Source organism: Poecile atricapillus, chromosome 2, assembly GCF_030490865.1.
Source record: "Poecile atricapillus isolate bPoeAtr1 chromosome 2, bPoeAtr1.hap1, whole genome shotgun sequence".
Classification (NCBI taxonomy): Eukaryota; Metazoa; Chordata; class Aves; order Passeriformes; family Paridae; genus Poecile; species Poecile atricapillus.
In genome coordinates this window covers 37,046,987-37,073,458 of record NC_081250.1, presented here as the reverse complement: position 1 = coordinate 37,073,458, position 26,472 = coordinate 37,046,987, and the positions used below count along the sequence as shown (strand labels likewise).

Here is a 26,472-nt window from a genome sequence, read left to right as displayed (position 1 = left end):
TGTGTGTGTGTGTATGTGATCCAGTGCAAAGTATCCAATTTTGACACTTCAGGAGAAGGACACTGCAGGTGACTTCTGATCCCTTTTTGTCCACATGCCTCTAATTCAGTTCAAATCTCTGATTCAACTTTAATCAGCACAACAAAGGTAGAAAGGGGATAATGAACCACCAGGACTAAATTCTTATTAATTCCCAGCTTTTTAATGCTGGCTTAAAGTTTTAATAAATCTTCAACCTACAGTAGATTTTGTGGATTTTGGCTGAAAATGCAATAGAATTTTAGGTCAAGACTGAAAGACACTTCACAAGTCACAGTGGGGAAATTTATGTTATTTCACCCTGCAGTTCATGTGACCTCTCAGGTCACGTTTTCACCCTGAGTTTACGTGACCCTAAATACTGCTGGTGATTCATTTTAAGAAGTATTAAATTCACATTCAGGTACAGAATTACAGTCATTTGAAACATCCATGAAGAAGACAGAGAGAAACAGACATTCTAATGAATAGATCTACTGTTTAACTATGGAGTTAAACATAAAGTTCTTAAAATCCAAAAATTCCATAAAGCTGCAGAAGTCACAGATACTCTCGAAAGTAAAATCTCCCTATATTAGGGAGAGGGAATCCAGATACAGTGGCCTAGCTGACAAACTCCCATGACACCATTCCCAAGTGCTGTATTTAAAAAAAACAAAACAAAAAAACACAACAAAAAGAAGCAAGAAGTCATATTAACAAACCCACAAACTGTACATCTGAAAACTTTCTTCTTATCTCTGAGAGTAGCCATCAGATAACTCCAATTATTTCTGTTTGCAAGTATTTTCCTGCTGAAGCAAATTGAGTGGTTGACCAGGCACACTTGCTACTGACATGTATCTATCCTTATTTGTCAAACCCTGTTTTTGTGGTGGTACAATTTTTGGCTGCCTTATTATGCTGTTTATCTTTATTAATAAGAAAAATTATTGGAAAATAGATGAGATGCTCTACTGCAAGAGAAAGAGTAGTGGAGGACATAGTTAAGCAGAGGATGTAGGCAAAAGTGGCACTCATAATCTGTCTTGTATTCTGTTTATCTGAGTGTGACACTGGATGCTGCTTCATGTCAGGATATTTTTTCCTTTAATTTTAAGGTAATAGATTATACCACGAAAATACAGTATACATTCAAAAATGCTCCAAATATTTTCTTTTTAAAGCAGAAAAGTTACTTGGATGTGTCCCACATTACTTTAAATGCCATCCTCCTCCAAGAGCCTGAGAAACACTCACCTTCAAGGCTGCTGTAGGCTTGCTCTCAGCAGTCTGTACATCACCCAGCTGACATTAATTGGGAAGAGTTATCCCTGAATTTATAAAACTGAATGCAGCCGAGAGGGTGATCCCCAGATTTATCACCACACAGAAAAGCATGAAGCAACACATTGTGGGGATCCAAGTTCCATGACAAAACTGTAGTGGGGAATGCAATAATCTTCAAACTCTATATTTACATGGAGTTTTACTTCTTTTCTACTCAAACCAAGGGAAATGTGTTATACAAACTAATCACCAGGCTCTCAGAACAGCTGTGTACTCTCAGCTGCTGTTTTCAGCAGCAGGGAGTTTGGAGACATTTCAAGAGACAAACAAATGAGATATCCTGGTTATTTTCCTCTCCTGAAGTACGCACTTATATATCTGGACTCATTTCTGCTGCAATGGTTTAATAGGGTGTTGCTGTGGAAATACTGGCACCAAAGTACACCTAATAGGAAGCTATGTAGAAAATCAGCCCATAATCAAACTCATTGGGGTTTTGCACTGAAAAGTGCTTTAGTACATTCTTCTTTGGCATTATATTTGTACCCTGTCTTGAGAGTATCTTAGTGAAAATTCATGTTTTTCCAATGTTACTTCTCTCTGTGTTAGGAGAAACACAAAACAAAGACCAACTTGAAAGTTTGGCTATAACTGTCTTTGAGCATTCACATGATAAAGTCAGGAAAAGAGAGATGTCATGAAAGATTTTCTCTATTAAAATCTGAATATACATATTTTCTATATAATGTCAGTGAAGAGTCTGTGCTGAAGACTTTCAGGAGTGCTTTATCTGGAATTTGTTCTTGTTTTGTTTTTGTTTGGGGTTTTTGTTTGTTTCTTTTTTTTTTTTTTCTAAAATGAAGTATTAATTTAAGTGGGAAAACACATTTTAATTGCAGTGCATGAGAAACAACTATTTTTCATTTTCAGTGTGTGTGATGACATTCTTAATTAAAAATGATAACAAATGTATGAAATACATGCTCATTAGGCTGGCACATGAACTTCTAGAAAAGGTATGCCTAAAAACCTTTATTTGGACACATAGTTTATATAACTATGAATTATTTTTAGACATAAACAAAAAATATTAAAAAAATAAAAAATTTTCTCTCATGGATGATGTTTGTTATGGAAAATGGGAAGCAGAGAGATTTTTCAATGTTTATGATCTTACCAACTGATAAAAAAATCATGTAGGTAATATCTGAATTATCAAACAAATGGAATCAGCAGTTCCTTTAACATAATTTGCCTATTATTTCTTTATTGTGACAAAATGATAAGGAATGACCAAGTTATGAGAAACCATTGAAAGATTGTAACTGAAAGAGACCTTTAAAGATACTTACATCACTTTCATGGCCTTCTCTTAGATTGTAAGTGAGATCATGCTGGATGTCTTCAACAAACTTGTGAGCATACTCTGGGTAAAGGTCGAGCACTTCAAAGAGACCTTTGAGTATAATACATTGGAGGTCACAGTATGTTAGAGCTTTAACATCTGCGTTTGTTTTAATAACTTGATCCCTAATGGATAGGTTTGCTCCAATTAAATCTCCTTTACCTAAAAGGGAATACAAAAATAATTATCTTCAAACATAAATTCTTTACTTATTTCTTGAATCCTAAACCTGTTTAATATAATTGCTACTCCTGAACCTGAAATCCCATTGTTACTAATGCCTTGTTTAATTAATAACATGCTGAAGGAGCACTAATTTTTTTTTCTTTTTTTGCAGGTGCAAACTTATACACAATTAATTGGAGGTACAAAAACTAATTTCCAGACAGGTAACTGGCTGATTTAAGGGAGCAATAAAGTAAATATGTATAAAATGAAGATTTAAACTAGTAACTCATAGCAGGTGCAATTATTTTTCATAAAAGCTGTTGTCAGGCATTTTTGTGCAAGTCTTAAAACATGCAGGTGTTAAGGTAGCATTTTAACATTTCTGTTGAGAAGAAAAAATGTCTTAAGAAATAATTCTTATGCCTTTTTTTTTTTTTTCAATTATGGGCAAGACTGCCTTAGAACAACAGTCTTATGAAAAGCTTCAGTTGACCATATATTGAGGAGCACAAAAATTTTATTATTAAAAACTTCCATAAACATCTGATCTGAGGTAGATATTCCAAAGTGGAGTCATTGAACCAGAGGTTTTGCCCAAAAGTTAAGGCTGGTGGTCTTTGTTAAAGACCTGGACAGTGTGATGGAGTGTATTCTCAGCAAGTCACAGGCAACACCAAAGGACAAAGCTGCTATTTAGGGGGACCTCAATGAAAGACAAAACAGCTGTTAGGAGTATCATGAAGTTCAACAAAACTGAATGCCAAGTCCCGTACCTGGGATGAGAACCCTCCCTACAGCAGTATGGACTGGGAACTGACCAGCTGGACAGCAGCTCTGCAGGAAAGGCCCTGGGGGGTCACTGTGGACAAGCTGAGCATGAGCCAACAATGTGTCCTGGCAGCAAAGAAGTTCAGAGACCTCCTGTGCAGCATTAGCAAGAGTGGAGCCAGCAAGTCAGGAAATTACTCTTTCCCTCTGTTTGTCATGCTTCATCTGGAGCACTGTGTCCAGTTTTGGGCTTCTCAGTACAAGAAAGAATATTGAAAAATTAGAGTCCAAAAGAGGCTACTAAGAATCAGGGACTAAAGAATACAATTTATGAGAAAAGGCTGAAGAAATGGGGCATTGCTCTATCTTACAAAGAGAAGCCAAAGGAAAGATATTATTACTGTCTTCAACAGCCCAGCAGAAAATTGTAGAGAAAACAGAGTCAAACTTCTCTTCAGAGTGTACAGATGTACTGGGCACAGGGTGTAACAAATGAAATTCTTATAAATCAGGAAATGAATGTCAAGCAACAGTGGAACAGCCTGTCCAAAGAGGTCGTGGAATTGTGAACATCCTTGGAGATGTTCAAAACTTGCCTTGACGTAGCCCTGAGGAATCTGAGATAAATTTGCCCTCTTCTATGCAGGTTTAAGTTGGGTAGCTTCTGAAGGTCTGAAGGTCCCTTCAATCTTACACTATTCTGTGATTAATAAATAATAAATTAAGACTGTCATATTGGAAAATCCACCCAGCATGTGATTCCAACTGTATATTACACAGGAAATTGCCAACTTGCAGGGTAATTTAAACTAAGCAGTCAACTGTTCCTGAACCTTCTTAAATGGGATAGTTTTACACTGTAACTTTTTAAACTCTTTAGTACCTTGAAATAATTTTTTTCTTATTTACATGGAGCTTGAACAACTTTCTCAAAAGTACTTATCATAAACTCAGGGTAGAGAGGGATTTTCTCTGGCTAGTAATATACATACATTAATGCTACCTTGGGGTCTCTTAAAAATCTCAGTATAAATGAGAACGGGTACGAGCTTAGGTCAATCTGGGAAAGAGAAATTTGATAGGTAACAATAACATCTGTCATTGCTCATCACAACATGTTACTTATTGTTTACTAATCTATTGGTGCATAATAAAATAGAGCATAAAGCTAAGCAAGAATGCACTTTTATGTTTTTCAGTGAATATCAACAATTCCTTAGATTTCTTCCATTATATTAAGCAAAGGGCTGGCAGTGTTCGCTTATTGTTGGTTGTTAATGTGGACAAGAGAAAGAATATTTTTTATACTAAAACTGATCCTTAAACATCTTAATTAGAAACTTTTAGATATGTGAACAGTATTAGTATCAATACTGCATAACCATTTTGGAAAAAAAATGTTAGATTTTTGATTGTAGTTATAATTTTGAAGTAATTTCATTTGATCTGGTAGTGCTAATATATGTCTTTTTTTAAATGAAAATCATGCAGCAAAGGCTGTAGGTAGTAACCTGAAGTTTCTTGCAGAATTAATGAAGTGATTAAATGATTCTACCTTTAATGTAAACCTTTGTTACATAACAGAATCATTTCAGCTATTCTTAGTAGTTCTTTTTTTTTTTTAATTGGATAACAAGCTTATGTGTACATGTTTCTCACAGACACATCTGTTTTTCAATAAATTAGGGACATGCAAAATTATAAATTTTCTCATTATGAATATTTTAAAAATAACTTATGGCTAATATTTTTAACAAATTAAAGATATATGCTCAAACAGTGCATAACTCATATTCAAACATATTTTCCCATAAAATATATTATTAGAGATAAAGTAACAATGTCTAGAATAAGCAAAGTTGTATTTAATGACAGCATTTCAGTGAGTTGTTGTTGCACTGCTTGTTAGTGAGAATGGTTCGGTAAACAAAAACTAATCCACTAGAATTCAGGACAGAATTATAAAATATTCTGGGAACTGCAAGCAACTCAGCATTGTCAGGGAAAAAAACCTGTTGTCTTGGATTTTTACATGACATCAGTAATACAATTTCTCATAGGGACCTACATGTTTAATGCATTCACCTTCTGCTGGTGTTAATTAGGTTTAAACGATGAAGCTCCCATTCCCTGTAACAAGCATTATTTCATCGTGTTATGTTTAAGTTTTTTGTATTATGATTTCATTAACTGCTCCCAGAAATCCATGAATCTCTTTCTTACTGTTTTGATTGTCACCATTACACAATGATGCTTTAATTAACATTTTAAGATGTGCCTGAAGATAGAATCATTAATGAGGTCATAGTTCCAATGGAAGTACCTCTTGAACATTTGCTGGCCTGTAGGTTATGTTTTACTGTAAGTCATATTTTTTATCTTTGACCTATGTGATCCAATGAAATCAAGAGATTCTTAAACTTCCTAGAAACAAACATGTGATGGAGTGATGTCAATCTAATAGAATTAAAGGGTTCTGAAAAAAATAAGACCATCACATTTATATTCTGAAAAAAAAGACTAATCAAATGCTTTCTAGTAAAATAAAGGAAATTCAATTACAGAAGACCAGAAGCTTCTATTCTCAACAGTCTAGTGTAATCCCATGAAAGAAGAAGGAAAGCAAAAAGGGAAATGTTCTTTTTAACTCAGTTTTATAAGAATATTAAAAGTTATTAGAAAGAAGAAAACATTTAAGTCTAAGGAGATATTAAAATCATAATAAATAAATTCTCTACTTTTAGAGTAAAAGTTTACATTTTATTTTGCCAAAAAACTTCATAAACATTAACTGGACAGGCCTATTCATCCTTTAGCTGAAGATAATTTCTTTAGTAGGCCTTAGACTGAGAAATTTATAGGCAGAGATGGTTAAACTTCAATGAGGTCAGAAACAGTAATCGTGCAAACAACAACTAAAAATCTATTAGAACAGAATTTCTGGCCTTTCTCAGTTCTAGTACTCAGATGACTGCAGACAGCATCAGTTACCATGAAGTAGCTTGGGGGAGCAGAGCCAACAATGCCTGGTTTTCACCACACGGCTTTTCTGCAGTAGGGGTCCGTAGGCAAGTGCCAAAGAACCAAAGTAGGCTCATATTGCTTTCTTTCATTTGGGAGCATTAGTGGGAGCACTGTCCAACCACTAATTATCATGAAAGATTTAGGAACTGATGACCCATGTTCTTTGAGCTGTCAATACCATCACCAAATATAGCAGAAAGCAGCAATTTTTGTCAAAAGCTTGAAAGTACCTCTTTACATGAAAAGAAGGGAGAATAAATATAAGTAAACCAGAAGTGAAATATTGCACAGCCAGCAATATGGCAACTGAAAGCTCCTTAGGTTAAAATATAAGGAAGTTTAAACTAAAAAATAAAAAAATGGGAGTGTACCTAGAATAGGTATTACAGGTTAAAATGAAACAAATTCTTTCTCATCAGACAATTGGGACACTCTAAGCCACCAGTTAGTAGAGAAGGTTCTCCTACACTGGGGGATCATTCTTCCTCTTAGAGTCTATGATTGTGAACGTACCAAGGATTGCCAGCACAGTGCTGTCCTTCAGGACTTCCATGGAACCTGAGCACACAAAGTAGATCGCTTGCAGGGCATCTCCCTGCCGGAGGAGGTATTCCCCAGGAGCACAGAAAGAGGTTTTGATGTGCAGAGACAGAGACCTGAGGCAACCACGACTGGCACACTCGAAAAGGGAGAGCTGCAAAATCTCCTTGTTCAAGTGCATGGTGATATCTGAACGCAGCTCGTCTGGGAAGTCTTTTAAAAGCTGTCCATAAGAAGGAAAAAAATTATGGAAAAGAGAAACATTGTAAAATTACTTGCTTCCACTTTTGCAGAAGTGGTTTACTGATTTAGTGGTGCTGCACATGTCACACAATTGCAAATATTTCCCTTTGATTTTTCTTATCCCCTTGATGAGATGTGGTATTTTAAGAAATTTTAACACCAATAAATTCCAGGAAAAACATGAATCAATATATGCTGTTTTATTACCAAGAAAAACCAAACCAAAAAGCCTCACCAAAACTATCAAACAAAAAATCCCCCCAGCCCCCACCCCCCCAAAAAAAACAAAACAAATCAGGAAAGAAAGGTCAACAACATTATACAAATTCCCTCTAACGAACAATTTAACCTTGTCCAAGTTCTTCTCTGTGGTAGAACACAGTAGGCTGCTCAGGTAAACCATTGTACACAGTGACATACACAATGAAAACAGAGAATTCTATAGGATCCATCAATATGCAATATTACTTCTTCTTTAGTAAAACCACTGGAAGAGGAATAACTAGAAAAACCTGCCTTGAATGTGTTTTTGTTCTTGTTGTTATTTTAATTTTTAATAATGTAACTGGCCACTGAAGGAGGGGTGGGAAAGGAACAGAAACAGGGTGTACGTCCAATGGAAGAACCTATGGAAACTAAAAAACAATGAGGTCTCACTTTTTCCTTTCAAGCTGCAAGCCCACAAATATATGTTTGTTTGCAGTTTGAGGGGATGTTTGTCTGAACAAAGCAATCAGCCAGTGCTTGACCAGGTGGGCTCAGACAAGGCATTTTATCCATAGGAGGGAAATAATGAAAGACTGATGGTCTCTCCAGGAGCTGCAGTTGCACTACAGCAGTCACTCACTTTCAGTGTGACTAAAGGTACAGAAGGTACAAAAGCTGAAGGTGATCATTAACCACATCTAGGAAAGCTTTGACATCTAAGTAATTTTTTTTACCTTTGGAAATCTTACTAAGCTCCTTCTGTTGCTAAGATGCTGTTGAAAATCCCATTCTTTGTGCTGTGCACAGCACAAAAAGAATTTATCAGGAAAAGAATGTTCCAAACCCCAAATCTTTCTTCTTATTTCCACTTATTTCTGCTTATTATCTTCAGAGACCACTGAGTTTTATAACACAGATAACAAGAAACCTGAAGGGAGTGCTCCATTCAAATAACACTCCAGCAGGGAGAAGCCATTATTTCTCCTGCAGTACAGTAACACATAACCAGGATAAGTAATTTAAAACAAGCAAGCACAGACACCACCAGAAATCTGTCTTTTGACTTCACTCTCAAGTTGCACTGCAATATTTAAAAATGTAGTGATATAAATAACATAAAAGTTCAGGCTAAATCACTTGTTTACAGTATTGCAATAAATAAGATGGAGGAAGGAAAGAGCATCATAGTCCCTACTTTAAAAAGGACCTAAAACCCCCATGTAGATATTTTATTTAGTGAAAGACAGAAGTATTCATTATATTGTTTCTGTTGGCATCACCTTAAAAGTTTCTGATGAATGCTTATTCAGCATTTGAGAATCATGGACAACTGAATTTTACTACATTATTTGATGTTTTAAACCTGCTTTTTCAATTATGTACCCTCTTCCTGGGATAATGAAAGTTTATTTTTAGGCATGGTTTTCTTTGGTATGCAACTTCACACCGAACACAGCATCACAAAAGAAAATTTATCCCCCTCCTTGACTCATAGTCATAGTTCATAGTCAAAACAATCAAACACAAATCCCCCTTCATTTGGTTACCTCATTGGAATCAATTCCATTATTGACAGACCATGTGGTTTGGAAATATTCAAGCATCCTTTGCTTTAGCTGCTGTGGCAGGTGATGGACCCGTATAAAGTCCTTCAAATCCTTGGTTCTTGTGTGATAAAGGGACCATCTGGAGTACATCCTCTGAATTATGGCAGTCACATTGCCAAACACCAAGGCATGCATCAGAGCTAGAAAGTATAGAAATTACATACAATCTGGAGTGATTTGTTCATCAATAAAACTTAACACAGCATCTTCACAGAGAGAAACTTTCCAGGTTTAGAGATATAAGAAAGCTTTTGAATATAAGACTCCTTGAGTAATGGCATATTAATACTGTGATATTAATATAATTATTCATTTCTGGTGTTTGAGACGCTACAAGTCACTGTCATGGGACAGGGTAGAACAACTACTTTATCTTTTCAGGATACCTAGCAAAAAAATCAAATGAAATTGAGTCCATTGTCTAAGAGAAAAGGAAAACAGAACACGGAATCATAGAATCATAGAATGGTTTGGGAGGAACGGTAAAGATCATCGAGTTCCAACCAGCCTGCCATGGGCAAGGATGCCTTTCACTAGACCAGGTTGATCAAAACCTCTTCCAACCTGACCTTGAACACTTCCAGGGATGGGGCATCCACAACTTCCCTGAGCAACATCTTCCTGTGCCTCACCACCCTCATAGTAAAGAATTTCTCCTCATATCTAATCCAAATCTATTCTCTTTTGGTTTGAACCATTCCCACTTGTCCTGTCACTACAGGCCTTTGTAAAAAGCACAGGAAGGAACACATGTAGGCAGGTATGCTCAGAAAATAATGAGATACTAATAATCAGTATGAAAACTAGACTCAAATGGTCAGTTGGAGACTACACAACATGTAACAGATTTCAGAGAATTCATATAAATAAAAACAATTACTAATGGAGACCATGTGTAGTGGAATGAGGCTGTAAATGACATTTAAAAATGTATCATATTCTGGGGGAGAAATTTTTTAAAAAGCCAGAAAAAAAACATTTTAAAGCAGAAATTCAGGTTAAAAGAAACAGTCAAAGAGACAATTTGATTTCTTACGTTGCTTGACAGGGTCAAATATGGTTAAAATTGTTCTGACATCCTGGAGTTTGTCTGCAATTACTTATTGGCTTGATAATAAAAAGACCAGAAGAAAAATTAAAGAAATATTTACAGACAGAGGGCATCTGGGTTTGTCTGTGCAGAAATGCGTTTGCTTATTTGAGTTGTAAAAATCCCAGCTAAATCGTCTGTCATGTGGTATTGGCCTGATGTATAGAATGTACACATCTACAAATTGTTTATTAAAATATTACTAAAATCTTCAGTATTCCTCTAAAGGGACATCTGTCTTTATAGTGCTTGAAAGAAAGCAGAAGGGCTTCTCAGAGTGACAAAAGAATTGGTTTATAAGCAAGGCAAACAAGTTGTTGGCCTTGTATGTCACTTTACAGAAGTCTAATGTGAGTGAGAAGAGACAAGGGGAAAGGAGGAGAAAAGGATACCATTTTTAACTGGTAGAAAGAGATAGAAGATTCTGTAGTTTGGAGAGTTAGAAAACTTCTACAGGCTGAGAAAAACACAAAGGAGCTAGTAACAATATCTATGTCCTTTATGTGAAGGGAGTGGAAAAAAACCAGATAAAGAACTGCAGTGTAGAAATAGCAGAAAGAAAAGGATTATGGATGTAGTAAGAATAGTAAGCCTAACTGGAAATTTATTTCTAAAAATAATCAGCTATTTCAATGAGGTGTTCATGATAGTGCAGAGAATTGCTAAGTCATTAATGTCAGAAGCTAGAGCAACAAAATGTGAGGGACTGGTGTAATCCAAGACACAGAATATTATATTAGAAATATGGCAGCTAGGTCTGAAACAATTCAGGCAGACACAGATAAATAGGTTACAGAAATAGTGTAACCTCCTAAAGGATGCAGTAATCAGTTTAAACAGGGGGGGAGGGATAAAGCATTAGGTGGTGTATGACTGCAAGTATAAGACTCACATGTGAGGTAAGTCCCTCATCAGACTCCAAGGTTCGGAGTGGACAGTGGAGGGATCTCAGTGATGTTATTATAGGCACAAATATCATCTAGAATTTTATTATTCAGGTAGAATCTCTCTTTGCCTATATACATTGGAAGGCAACTGCTTCTCATCATGACAAGCTATTCTTGGCTGTGACAGGCATTAGAATTCGCTATCAAATAATCATACACTTACCCTACTTTCTGTAAGAAACCTATTACGCCTCTGTCTAAACTCAAGTAGCACAAGTTCAAAACTTCTAGGAACTGTATTTCATAAAGTGGCCTTTATTTTAATAGATACTTTAAATCACATTTTAGTTGCTTGGGGAACAGAGGAACACATCTGATCCCAGATAGGACTGGAGCTACTAGAGTGGGATTTCAATCTCTTAAATACAAAAATAGACATTATTTGCTGAAGGAACATGGAGAGTACAAGACAGAACTTGGTATGATCACCTGCTGGAGGGCAGATCTGATTAATATTTTACAGATCCTGGGTATCCTAGGGATTCTGGTTACATTTTAATAAGTAAATTTTCTTCCCAACTTTAAGAAGACATATTGTACTGAACAAGATTTTTTATCTTCAGAATATGACTTGTTAAAAATTTAAATTTCTAATGTATGCAAAATAAAAATTAACGGAAAAAGGCCAGTAAATACTAAAAAGGTATTCCATCTGCTATTTATTTGTTAAGTTTACACTGGTTTTTTTCTGTCTTCAACTTTTTCAAGGTTTAAGTAAATTCACTTCATTTTCTTCAGTTTGTAGTGTCATGCATTAAAGAGATACAGAAAAACACTGATAAACTCATTCTGTCCATTACACCTGAAATTTCATTAACTAATGGCTTGATCAAAAAGTCTGAAAAACTTACACTGATTTTTCTCAGGACATCACTTTCCATCAGGGAATTTTAAAATGAAATATTAGCCAAAATGATACACTAAAACAGGTTTTAAGAAATGAAGAGCTATGTCCCTAAACATGGAAATTATCACTTTATTCCTAACTGAGTTTTCTAAGGCATGCTCACCAATCTTCACAGTATCATTCTAACTCCATCAAGTTTCCTTGACTTTCCTCAGTAGTAGCTAAAATAGAATTCCTCAAGAAAATACCTTCAGATTAGCCTGCACTGCTATTTTTACCTGGACATATCTTGTTCACTGGACCCTCACAGATATAAATCCATTCTCCTGCCTGCTTGCCTATGAGCAACTTCACCTTTCAGTCATCAGTCCCCTCTTACTCCACTCAGCTGACTAGTCCTTCACAATTTATTTAATGTACAAGCATATTACAAGAAATAAAAGTGAAATTGTTATAAATGGACTAAATAAATGTATAGGATACTTCTGTATTCTATTATATTTATGAAAGCTCTGCTATATTAAAGTGAATTAAATATTCATCACTGCCTGATACAGGAGATCTTTTGATTTCTTGATAGAAATGAAAACTCCTTCCTTCATTCCAAGAGATTTTATGTAGTGAAAGCCCCAAAGAAGAGTGACCACAGTGTATTTTAAAACTACAGTTTTATGGAACCACCAAAGGAAATTTATGACCTGCTTGTGGTTTTGTGACATTGTCAAAAACAAAATTATATCATTCTTGGATGATTCATTATATTATTGCCTCTCATTTTCAAGACCGAGGAAAATGAAAATAATTCATTGAACAATTCTTTTACCACTTAATGCTGCAAATATATACCTTACAGGTAATTCATCATGTTCCCTGGCTTTCAAGTGTCAAATTTCCAATTTATTGTTGCCCAGGAGAATCTATCCTGCAAAGCTGACACCCAGGGCCTTGCTGACTAGCCCTGGAGAAATACCTTCTAGTATTTCTAAAACAACTAAGCCAGCAGAAAGAAAAAGAGAGGACAGAGTACTCTAGAAGTGACTTGCTTTAATCCTTCATGTCCAGTGTGGCATCTTTGAGCTGTATTATGTACATATTGTGAAATAGCACAGCTGATTTTTTGTGGAAGATGAACATAAAGACATGAATGTAAAGCTTCTGGTGCTTTCTCTAAAGGTCTTGGCTTACAAATCTCTGCTGCTTGTAGGCAGGTGCCTCAGCAGAAGGAATGGGACCATGAATGAGCATGTGGCTTACTCTGACAGTACACCTAGGTAATCAGCATAAACGCTACTAAGAGCTCCAAATATGACCAAAAAATTGCATTCTGATTCAAATCTGAATTAAATTTTTATCAATGATAATTGAAATGGGTTTTTTTATTATTTTTATGCTAAGGTTCACCCAACAGTCTCCTGGCTCTGTCCTGTCTCTCTTTTTCTCTGGTCTGGTCCTTCAGAGAAGGATACACACCAGCTCACAGACACTTTGTCCTGTGGGCTGGCCTCTTCCCCTCATCAGCATTCCCAGGACTGCTGCAGGGATGAAACTGCAGCTGATGTGCACATCAGACCTGGCTGTCTGGAAAAGTGTCTGCCACAAGTTACTGAAATCCCCAGCACATGGCTGGGCCACTCCCACTGTTAATAATGTGAACTTGCATTTCAGTGGGTGACACTTGTCTTTCATCACCATAAGTGTACAAAAGGTTAGAAATATGGCTGCCTAAGAGAGTTTATCTAGTGCAAAATAAAGAAAGTTGTTTCCTTCTTTTGCCATTTTAAATTAAATTTAAATCAGCTTTCTGCTGTGTTTGTTTGGGGTTTCTTTTAAGAAACTTAGCAAAATTTCAGCTTTTGACTTTTTCTTACTCCTTGGAGATGTTTTAAATGACACTTAATTGTACCTACCCCCAATCAGCATCGTGCAAATGGAGAAGATCTTTTCAGCATCGGTATTGGCTGAAACATTTCCAAAGCCAACACTGGTGAGGCTGCTGAGAGTGAAATACAGGGCAGCTATATAGGCACTTCTGATTGATGGGCCTCCTAGTGTATTATTCTCATAATAAGGAGATTCAATTCGTTTTCCTAGCTCATGAAGCCAACCTGAAAAAACAAAACATAAAAAGATTTACTTTTAAGTAATACTGACATTACCATGAAAACTATACATTAGACTAAAAAAACAGTTCTAGAAACCCCCACAAATCTACCTAAAAGACATTATATTCTTCACACAATTCCAAGAAGAGAAAGACCATTAAACTGTGGGAATTTATGCAGCACATTAAGTATTGTGTCTCTGGGATATTTATTTTTATGATAAGTACAATTTTTATGATAAGAATTGCATTTCTGCATTGAAACCAAGTGGTTTTGAATTGCATATTACAGGTCTAATTAGATAATTTATAAAATCCATTAAGTCGCTGAAAAGAAAAAAATCTTCACCTAATAACGTGGCAGCAACAATGCAACATCATTTTATTCTTTCAATTAATTAATGCTTAGAAAGCTTCTTGACATTCTAAGACTAAATCATTATAATAGTAATTACATATTCAGAGCTTTTCACATGTTTCTTTTTGCAGTAGAAAAGATTCAAAGAACTAAACATAACTTTTCAAAACATGCTTCAGTAAGTATTTTCTAAATTGTTCATTCAATTTTTCCTTTCATTTTGATAAACAAGTCTATGTGTTCCAGAGAAAGCAGAATTAGCTACTGCCTCAGATATTTGAAAAAAACAACAAAACAACTCCAAAGCAACAACGCAGGAAGAAAATATGCAGCTGGAAAACACAACCTGAATTATTACATAAACACAATGCTTCACAAAAATCAAGATTGGGGAAAAAAGAAGGATAAAAATCTATTTGAGTTCCCAGTTTTGCCTGTTAAACAGCTTGCTTGGGAGATTGGAAAGCTTTCATGAGTATACAGGGAGAGCTGCCAAAAGAAAATAATCCTGAGAGACAGAGTTTTATATTTAGAAAAATTATTTGGGGGTTCCCCTTTTGTAAGCTGGGACCTGACAGACTGAATCATCTCCTCTCCACTTCAGTCAGCATCCCTTGCAGTGAATCCAAATATGAACTGGGGGAAATCTCATTGCATAGTATTTTTGCAAAAGCAGGAGGTAGATTTAAACTGTCTGTCCCAGCACTTCCAGTTGAGTTGGGGAAAGAGTCAGTAGGAATTTAGCAGCTAGAGCAGAACCTGCTGAACCATGGTTGCTCCCATGCTCAGCTCCATGCTTTCTGGCCTGCTGTCCACCAGAGAGAAAGCTCAGCCAGAAGGGCTGGGTAATGGCAGAACAATGTCTGGCCATGACCCTGCTGATTCCTCTGGTGCAGGACAGGGAATTTGGTCAAAAGCATACCTGAAAGCAGTCTGCATTGTCATAAAATGGCAGTACTGAGTAGGATGTTTTACCTTGCCAGCAAACAAGAAAGCATATGAAAACCTCTTTGGTTTTACCTGGATTGATAGTATTAATCAAATACAATATTTTATTTGTGGGTCCCAATTACTTAAAATGAAAATAGAAGAAAATGGGAGGGGGGGGGGTGGGTAAAGAAGCCTAGCTGAGTCAATGCCAGTCCTCTGTGCACTACTGTTTTTCTGAGATTACTCTACATTTCCCCAACAGCAGCATGGTCCTTTGTATGGCAGATTTAATTCCTATATTTCTTTAGTAGGGAATGTAATCACAAACATTAAAGATAGAATGAAAACGTAAGAAAATCTCTGGCAGAGAGGAGACAAAGTTAAAAAAAAGGGTCTATTTAAACCTGATGTTAAGAAATACAATCATAAAGTTCAAGATCAGCTCAAGATTCGTTCAGTTGAAAAACTGAAACAAGTTATTTTTAAGAACTGCAACTGATATGCCTTTTAGGAGAAAATCTCCTGCCTCAGAGTGTTCTAAAAGCCACTGATTCAGTGTGTAATACATAGCCTGTGTATTTTCATTTTTCTTACTTTTCATGCATTTCCAGTGCTATCCAGGAAAGGTGGATGGATGACTGCATTCTTTAACTACGAGATATATGTGTATTGGTTTCTCCTTTACAACTCACTTTATGTTCAAGGTTTTCATCCAACCCTACTGAAACATCATAGTTTCATAGCAGATTCATGCTGCTAGTAAAAGCAAGGTTCAAAAATAAGTGTCTACATTGTGTCAATCAGTAAAAGTCTCTACAATAGTTCTACAAAAATTATACTACCAAAAATACCAATATAATCATTTTACAATTTCTAGCAAACACCTCTGGCCAAGATACCAGTATTTGAGATGAGTTAACTGTTCAGTGTCTACTGTGGTATAACAGAAAGTCAGACAAATCATCCCCTCAGTAGGATATGTGGCTTATCACTGAGCTAAAACAGCAGCAGTTAGCAATGATTAACAAGTCTTAACAATTGCTAAAATAATGCCCACAATGTAAAGAAAAGCTATGAAGTGAATTTACTTAGAGATTTAGACATGAAAGAGAAAATGTGTGTCTGAAAGGGAAAACCCAAAAGATATATTCCTCTGACTTGTAGATAAGACCATGTTTACAGCTTCACGTTTCTATTTTGGCTGGCAGAGATTATCCTAATCAGGAACTTCTGAAAAAATTATATAAAGTGGCGTTTCAGCCACAGTATATAAAATGCTGCATTATCTTCCAGATCAACTATACTTCTCATATTTGTTGATTGCACTACATTTTTTTTTTCCCCCAGTTTCAGGGTAGAGGCAAGATACAGTTGTGTGTAAATACTTTCGTCAGCCAATGGAAATAGTCATGAGGTAGCATCACCGGCTAATGTCTTTTCCTTTTCAGTTCCTGTAGGTAACAGCTCTCAGCAGATTCTCTGGAAAGCTTGAGTAATTAATTTCTGCCCTCAGGGAAGAAGAGAAAAATAAATATACCTTGTAGTCAGAACGAGCTTCCTAGAATTTAGCATTATGAATCTTGCCTGGTTCAGAATTAGCATTGTCTAGGTACAGCTCTCTGCCTTTGAAAACATTTTAAAGTTCCAATTACCATAATTAAGAGGAAGGCCTTTCAAAGGGAAAAAGAGCTCTTAAGTAATCAAGTCCCATTGGAAAAGTCAATAGGAATTGGATATTTAGCTCCATTAGGCTACTTTGAAAATTGCTGTAAGAATCTGTATTGAGTTTCATTTACTTATATCTGGGAAGCACTCAAATGTCAGCAGAAGCCTAAAAAAGCATTTAAACCTCTGTGGATGACATACTTTTTAACTGGATGTAAACCACATTATTTCATTTACTAGACATCCAGAAAATTAGTCCTTCCCCTGACTAGGTGCTTTCTCTGCATTGAGTATGTACAGTACTCCCTATGACTTGCAGCTTCATTCTATACTACTACTTAGATTTTCCTTTTATGCCAGACACTTAACATACCAAAACACTGTCTGGTACTTCAAAAACTTAGAAACTAGATGCATTTTCCAATGCATTAATTAACTATAGCACTTGTTTTAAAAATAAGAGGAACATTTCCTTTTGCAGTTAAAAAAAAGGCCTGAAGTCTCTGGTTTATTCTGCACTACAGTGTCAGGGAGAATAAAGAGGTGTGGATAAGGAGTGCCTCTTAGAGCATCCCTGAATGTCTGAAAGCAATAGCAGTGATGATGCTAAAAGAAAAAAGTATGAGACAAAGGCTGAGCTTCTCTCAGCTATGATTCCACATCAAATTTAGGGACTTCAAGTATTCCTAGGGGAAATGTGAAGATAGAAAAGCCTATCTGCTCTCACATAATCACTTTTTTTTGATGTTTAAACATAATTCAAACCTCATTCAGGGCCAAACCATACTTGGCTTTTTCATGCTAGTGAGGAGAGCAAGCAAAGCTGTGCTGATAGTAGAGAATGTGTAGTGAGAAATGCTGGAGTTAACTAAAAGACACTTTGGATTGTCTTTAGCTAGGATTATCATTAAGGAATATGTCTGAGGCCAAGATTTGTTTTTCCAACTCAACTGAAAAGAAATATTAATAGAAAATATCCTGAACTGGAGCACATGCAGCCTTCTGATATAAATAGATTATAAGTTTCAACGCAGAAGTCGTTATCATATGACTACTAATGTGTGTTGCAGTGAACAGTTTAGGGTCATTAAGGAGAAGATAAAAAACATACAAGAGAAATTAGATCCTTCATCACTGGAATGAATTTTTAAATTAAAATCACTGTGTAGCCTGGGAGCTGTGTTGGTTCTCACTGCAGTAGTCCCTGATCACTGCTGATAGCTCCTAATTTCAGATCTAGAGCCAGGCAGCCAGGAGCTGTAGGTTTACACAGTAAAGTACACCAGCCTTTCATCACATAGCAGCACCCTGTGATCTGCAAATAAGCATCTCATATTTCCAGTTTAAATGGGGGAAAAATATTCTAAGTTTCTCTTAGTCTCAATGAACCAAGATTTTCAGTTGTATTCATCTTTATGTTTCTTTGTATTAACCTCCACAAAATAAGCCTTAAGGCAGAACAGTTACTAAGAAAGTAGGTGAATTTCCTTCTTTTTAAGTAAAAGCACCTGTGATTACAGTTTCTGTGATTTTAGATGTCCAAATCACTTCCCTCAACTGTCTCTGTGGCTTCTTCAGAATGTATCCAAGTTCATTCGAGGAGGGGAGGTTAGTATTGTATTTGAGATGAGATTTTTTTATAACAGCATAATGAATACATTTTACCATATCAAACCCTAATTATCGTCCATTAGACATTAAAACATTAGCTTCGCTTTTAAGAATTAATTAAGAATGCTTCCAAAGAATTTTGCACGGGTACTCTCTAGATGCTGCTGACTGATATAATACATTCAAAATCTGAAGGTGCATAAGAAGATGAAATAATTTTACTTCTTCTTGTGTGTATGATTGCATTATTGAATAGTCATTGCCTCTGTTCTCATGGTGATTACTCAGGCTCCTCATAAGAGCTTCCAAAGCCTTTTTTATCCCTGTCTAGCCAAAATGTTTTTGACATGTGCAACCTTTCCCTGCTAAAACATTTGCAGTTTTCCCCCAGACTATTAACAGACCAAACAGCACCATTCCTACTATTTCACCCTGTGGAATATTGCTGTTACTCTTTCATTGTCACAAAGCCTGATCATTTGTTTACAGGTTTGATTTGTGGTGGAGCTTTGCCTGTCATGTTAGGGGAGGCTCCCAGGTACCAGAACAGATGGTTTTAGGATTAAAGAACCCCAGAGATGACAAGAGCAATCATACTTTCAACCACTGTTTCTGGAGGACTGTAAATGTGCCAGATCTTATTGCTCTGGGTCAATAAGTAGAACAGGAATCAGACTTTTCTTTCATACAAATTAGAAAAAAAAAAAAAAATAGGTACTAACCTTTCTCCCTTCTTCCCCGCCAAAACCAAAAATAAAGAACAAGACAGTCCTGAGCCTGTGGCACAGTTGCAGGCTCTGAGAGTGTGAAAACACAGCTCTAGCACATGTGCTCAAATGGCAAAATTACACACTAGTAAAATACAGGACACGAATTTATGCTCTTTTCAAAACAAAGACAATAAATAAGCTTTATCGTGTAAGAAAAAACCAGAGGTGTGTCTATATGATATATCAACAAGTACAGGGTACAGAGGAACAACTCTGGCCAAGAGGCTTATATTTGAAGAAAATTAGCTGGTATTCGAGATAAGTAAGAAATAATTAGCAAAGCATGAAATTTAAACTAGAATGATTTCAATATTAGTACAACATACATAACCATAATGGCTGCAGGACAATCAGGAACAATTAGCATTAATCTAGTTCCCTTGATCTTTATCCTGCTAACACACTTTCCTGAAAAGAGTGGACACCTAAAATGAGAAAGAAAACAAATATGATAGAGATAAAAACATATTTCTCAAGTTCTGAGACTGCTTAAAAATGTTAAAGTAAGTCTCAAAATAATTTATTCAAAATACCTCTAATTTTAGCTTTGTAAAATATGGTTCTTACCAGAGTATATTCTTTATTATGATGACTTCAATGGTTTTTTTCCTTAAACTATAAAGACATAACATGGGTATGAATAGGACTGGTAATGTTACAGGAATAAAGGAACACCTACTGCAGAATTCAAAACTTATGGAGGGAAATTTTTGACATGATGTAGGAAAGAAACAGGTTTAACTTGGACTATATGAAATAGCTTGATCTCAACAAACTATGATGAGACATCTCAAAATTATTGATGAGGATCCACCTGTAGCAACTTTGAGGATCACTGTCATACTAGAATTCAGGTGAACACTAGGAATGGATAGGTTCAATAAATATTACGTTTGATTTCCATTGCAGAGAAACTGGATAGAATTTTTATTACATCTCTTCCCAAATTAGCACATGAAATAAGAGTTGGTCATGAGCCAAAATCGAAGGCACAAACACACTACTAATAAAGCTGAATTCAGACCCTTACATCCCTTACATCTACTTTTTCTTTTTTTTTTTTTTTTGTATTATGGATCTAATTAAAAAATCAGGGTTTGAACATATATCATATGAAATTGTAATCTTCTGCCAGACATTGGGAATTTTACCACTGATTTTTGAGCATCTGTGACATCATCCAGAGAAAGTTTGAACTTGGACATAATGCAACCAGAAGAGAAAAACAAAGGTAAAAATTAAGGCTCCTGAATTGTTCATGAGGCTTGGATATTCAAGATGCACAAACCTCTGTAGTCAAAGGCAGGTAGGTGACATGAATACCTTCATATCTGGTTCTTTACCTTAATCTTATCTGGTTTCCTGCCTGCCTTACCCTTTCCTGGTACAATAATCTGGAGGAAACTGTATCTTCCCCAAGATCCTTAGGGAAAGTTTTTAACTATCCAGAGACGTACGTTGAGACAGATATTTTGAAAATAATTTCAAAAGCCATAGAGCTTTCAAAATAAATGTGTACTCATTCTTGGATTAGAGCATTTTTAGGTACAAGCTTAAGTGCTGTCAGGTCTACCAGAAGTTAATTTCAGTTGAAAGGTGGATTCTTTTTTAAATCTAACTAATACTCTGTGTAAATAAAATGGCTGTTGTATTTCTAATTGAATGTTTTCTTAGAAAGGAGCATAAAAAAATTATATTTTGCAGAACTATAACTCATCTAACTTGACAAAGTCATAACAAGATATTGACTCATTGTTTTCACTGAAAATGAAGATTTCATGGTGAAATAAATACTCAATGAACTAAGTAGTTTCAGTAGGAAGAGGAGCTCAATCAAGGAATTAAAAACCAACCAAACAAAAAATCTAAGATCTAATTGCAATGTTCCTTATAACAAAGAAACACAGATGAGCTCACAGAAGTGCTGAAAACCTGAAAATTTGGCCCCAATTATCTGATAAAATTCAACTCTAAATTACATATCTCACTACTTAGAATAAAAAAGTAGCATTTCTCTTTTCTCATGGCAAAACTGATGCCACTTTTGAGATTTGGGGAAAACTTCCTTGTAGGAAGTAATTTCTTGTCATCACCAAGGTGTGGTCTATTAAATAATTTACATTTTTATTTTGGGAAGCCATAAGTGCAAGGAGAGATACTTCCTAAGGGAAACTTGCAATCCACCCCAGTGAAGGCACCGTAAGAATTATAGTGCAATATCCAAATCCTCTGGTTGGTAACTCCTGGGCACGTTCATGGCTTAAAAATAGTAGAGCAAAAGGTCTGATATTAAATATTTTAAATTATTGCATTTTATTAGAAAACAATTTTGGAAAGCTATGTTTTAAAATATTTAGTTAGCAAAAAGTTAGAATAGTCTGGAGTTCAACATATCTTCCACCTAATGCAAAATGCTAGATAAACACTCTAAGAAACACAGTGTACATGAATTTCCAACATTTTCACATATTTCAAGCCCTGAACATTTCTAGCCTGAATCTAACTGGCTAGATATAATTATAATCTAATATAGTTGATACATTAAATCCTAAAATTTCTAGATGTCTATCTTTTGTCTGCAAAATAAAGTTTAGAGCTTTTACATTTTCTCCTACTGTAAGAAATCCCTGAGGAGCAGCCCAGATAAAGATTGACAGTCAGAGCCCTAGATGCTTCTTAAAGTTGGTAGATAATTCATGTGATTTAGTTATTTACATTTCTTATCCACCATGTGGCAAAATATTGTCTTTCCAGGGAGTTTACTTCATGCCTACAAGTAGAGTCTATTCTGGTGAAAGAAAGAAAGGAGTGGTACTGGGGGGAGATATCCCTTTGGGAAGAGCTCCAAGACAGTCTCCAAAAGCCAGCTAATGCTCTGCAGGAACACAGGGGTTATCACCTCCATAAGGCTCTGCATGAGTTGTCCCTCCCACCCCAATGCTGCATTACTGCCTTCATGAGGCTGCAGATTGCATCTCTGGGACATTCTGGTATTCTGTGGATGACTAAAAAAATCACAGAGATCTGTTCCTCATATTTATGAGGAAGACTCCAATATACATCTGTACCAGTCTCACATTATAATGCAATAAAGGTTCCCCTTACAGTAGAGATACATTTATTCCTAGGCAGAGACCTGTCTACATTACATATAAGAGCTATGTATAAGGATTTTTAGAGCTGACTCAGCAGGCCTGCAAGGAACTCATTCCTCTTGATATTTTATGATAGTTCTCTAAACATTTAGACTTGCTTTTGCAAGGAAGCTCCAGTGTACATGGTCAGTGCACCTGCATTCCTGTCATAACTTCTTTCAGCCTCATTTATCAAAGAGTCAGTAAATTTAGAAAAGGAATGTTCTTGAAACTCTTCTCTGTGATAAGTTAGTACAGCTCTTCTCAACAGTAATTTGTCAGATGGCTGTGTTTGAATATGTGTGAGATTTAAATCCCTCTTGCTTTTGCAAGTCGGCAGTTTACTCTTTCTTCCCCACATCATTGAATCACAGAATCACAGAATCAATTAGATTGTAAAAGACCTTGGAGATCATCAGGTCCAAAGAAAGGAAAAGATGGGGAAATTTTCAATATCAACTCTCTGCGGCTGTAGCAGAGAATACATGCAAAGCATTTAATACAGCTAACTATTTTTATTCAAATTTTTATTTTTACTAGGAATAGTCTATGAACAGCTTTAATGACATTAACATAGTTGAAGAAAAACACCTTTTCATTTCTTAAGAAATTATCTTGATTTGTTCTCCTCGGTATATTTTCCTAGGGTTCTTACACTTAAAAAAATTAGCAGTGTAAGTAAATTAACTAATTTTTTTGTAATACAGTAAAATGTTAATTTAAGTTTTAGATTAAAGGTAAAACATACAAATCTAAATGTATAGGTTTATTTGAGAAATAAAATTGTAAGGCCATAATCAGAGTTATATAAATCATGTGAATATCATCTTTAAGGAAATGCTCACAGTGTCACTGCAGAAAGAGTTTCAGTATTTAACATTACTGCTCCTTAGACAAACTGGCTGTTACTGTCCTTTTCCAGGCTATTAAATGCCTTGCAGCTAAGTTTGGAATTAGACACATTTGTGCTGGTCGTCCACTCAGTGCAAAGAGCACGTCCATCTATGCCCTCTTTGCTTCCCTGTGCTCCATCAGTCTGTACCCATCTGTTAGAGCTTCTCTTATCTTATATTTAGACTGTAATATCCTCCTGGGCAAGAGCAGCCTTTTTATCCTGTGTTAATTCAGCAATGGAGACAAGAGGGCCTTGACCCATAAGTAGCATCCCAGGTGTTCCTGCAATAAAATTTATGGTAATGACGGGTTTTTTTATGGTGTCAGCTAAAGAGTTAGGAATCTGTTCTGCAGCTTTATCTGTTGGAATCCAAGTCATGCCAAAAAGGTTTTGAGCTACTACAGACAAGCTATTTGTGTCTTTTTAAAGAAATAAGCACTCTCCTCCATAAGCAATACAGATGAATTTAAAATTAAGCCTTTATTATCAAAGTATGCCAAAATCTTCCACACAACAAAGCCTTGCAGAATGTAAGTTTTAAAGTTGCTAGCAAAACTTTGTGTCTAAATGTGTGCAGCATGGCATAATTAATCTCACCTCTACCCTGCTGTTCTCACCTGCTCAGGTTTCACCATCAAAGAAATGCGTAATAAAGTCTTCCAGTTCTTATGACAATTTTTCAGTCCCAAGAATTAATATATTAAAGTTCTGACTCAGAATCTGTAAATAAATTTTTATGGAGACAATGACAGTGGCAATAAATATCTAAAAATCTTTTTAAAAAAGTATTGTTTTTTTGCAAGAGCAAGATATCAAGAGGACTATATTTTTTAGAAAAGCAGTGCAATATGCTACACATATTTTACATTTTCATTCTCACTGTGAGTAGTCTGCAAGAGTAGAGCTATTTACTTCCAGACTCCGCTTTTTAAATCTGAGTAATGCAAGAAGTGGTCCCTGACAGGTGGTACTTTCCCCTCTCCTGCCATCTTCCCCACTCCAGAAACTCAATCAACTTTCAGCACCTACTACCTGTCCAAATGCAGTCTTCCCAGCTTGGCAAAACAGGGGCAGAAGCCTTAAAGCAGGGGCGGAAACCACAACACAAACTGTTTCCTTTTGTAGGTCTAACTGCAAATGAAAGGTTAATTGCAGAATTGCAATAAAACCGTGCTGATTTCCATCGACTGGCCTGCATAATCACACAGGAGATGAAAATGACAGTATGGAGTTCAGTTTGGGTCAGTATAGACTGCTGCAGCCTACATGACATCCATTTCTCCTTGTCTTCTATATTAATAATATCCATGCTTGGTTAGATAACAGCTAAGTGTGTTAACCTTTGCTACAATCCTCTCCTTACTTGTTCCATAGATTTTACAGCATTGTCTAAATATTCTTCTCCGTGTCCTTATCTAAGAAGCCACTGTGCTGTACAGGAACCTGCCTCTGACAGGCAGCTGTATGATAAATGGTATTAGCACTTTATTTGCTCTTGCTTTGTTTTGGTTTTTTTTTTCCTTGATTATACAACATAAGTAACATTTTCAATTCCTTTTTTTATTATGTGCCACTTGAATCAAGGAAATTTAGATCCAAACATATTTGGCTTTTATGTGGGGGAGATCAACATCAGGGGATATTTTACTCTAGATTATATCTAAAAATAATAAAAAACCCTAAGAATTTGCAGTGTAATAAGGGATTGATATAAAGAAAGAGTAAAAAGTAAAGAGGAAAGATGGTGTCTTGATGGAAAAGCATGCTATGTTTTTAAAGTTGATGCAGTTCTGAAAGAATACATCTGTGTCTGCAGACATGACAGGTCTTTTTGAAGTGTGTGACATAAGGGAATCCTAAGCATTAGCATTTTTATCTCCAGCTCTCTTAAACCTGACAATGAAAAACAATTTAAAATAATGAAGCGTAATTACTTTTACAGCATGTGGCTTGTGTAAAACTTTACATGCTGCAGAATTCATTGACACACTCTCACTGCTTCACATTGGCTTCTTTGGCTGAAGGTAGTTAGTAGGTAACTTTAAGCACTGTCACCTGAAGGTACAAAAGGAATAGAAATATTTTCCAGGGTACAGGAAGAGAGACTGGAAAGAAAAGACTTTTGAATAATTTCCTTTTTTCTGTACAGAAACGATTTTCTATTCTGGCAGCAGAAAATCCTTCTTTTATCAAGCACCTGCACTGGTAAAGGGCAGAGAAAAAAGGATAAATAAATAGAAACTATGAATATATGCAAAGGACATCTCTAGATTAAAAATTTAAGGCATGCTTATGCTACAAAAGAAAAGAAAAGCTATTTTAGTCGTTATGGGATGTCTTTGGAAAGCAGCATGACATTCTAGCATCCTAGGATCTCTACCTACATGATGGGGTTGAGAGGCATTCCAATCACCTGTTGAAGCAGCTGCTGGAAAGATTTCAAAATACATAGCAAAGGCTTTGTGGGTTTAAACTGGATTGAAAAGTTGTTTAAACAGCCAAGCCAGAGCATTAAAACAGAAGTAGAAATTTCTAAGAAGTCCTAACAGAACTTCCTATTACACCAATGTGTAAGAGACACTAATGTTCTAGCAAACTGTACAAAGCTCTCAGGGGAGGCTAGTGTAACCCTAGAACAATCTACCCAACTGAGGTTTTCAGGACTTGGATGGAGCAAGCTGTGTTTGACCCGATTTCCTGCACGAGATGGTCCTGGTTCAGGTCTGTGACTGGTATAAAGAAACCCCAGAGGCTCTTTGCAGCCAAGAGTCCTACAGTTCCAAGTACAGCAGTTGAGGATTAAAAATTCTGATGTAACTTCAAATTTATTGGACAGAGCTTCTATGCACAATAT

General features: G+C 35.9%; 1 protein-coding gene across 1 annotated transcript in view; it reads right to left on the bottom strand.

Annotated features, from left to right (window-relative positions):
* KCNH8 (potassium voltage-gated channel subfamily H member 8) overlaps positions 1-26,472 on the bottom strand; it is a 174,688-nt gene that overhangs the window by 30,409 nt on the left and 117,807 nt on the right. Inside the window, exons 8-11 of the mRNA XM_058832431.1 lie at positions 14,062-14,259; positions 9,211-9,410; positions 7,187-7,436; positions 2,661-2,875 (exon numbers count right to left, since the gene is read on the bottom strand). Of these exons, the coding sequence (XP_058688414.1) occupies positions 2,661-2,875; positions 7,187-7,436; positions 9,211-9,410; positions 14,062-14,259 (863 nt within the window). The remainder of the gene's footprint in view (positions 1-2,660; positions 2,876-7,186; positions 7,437-9,210; positions 9,411-14,061; positions 14,260-26,472) is intronic.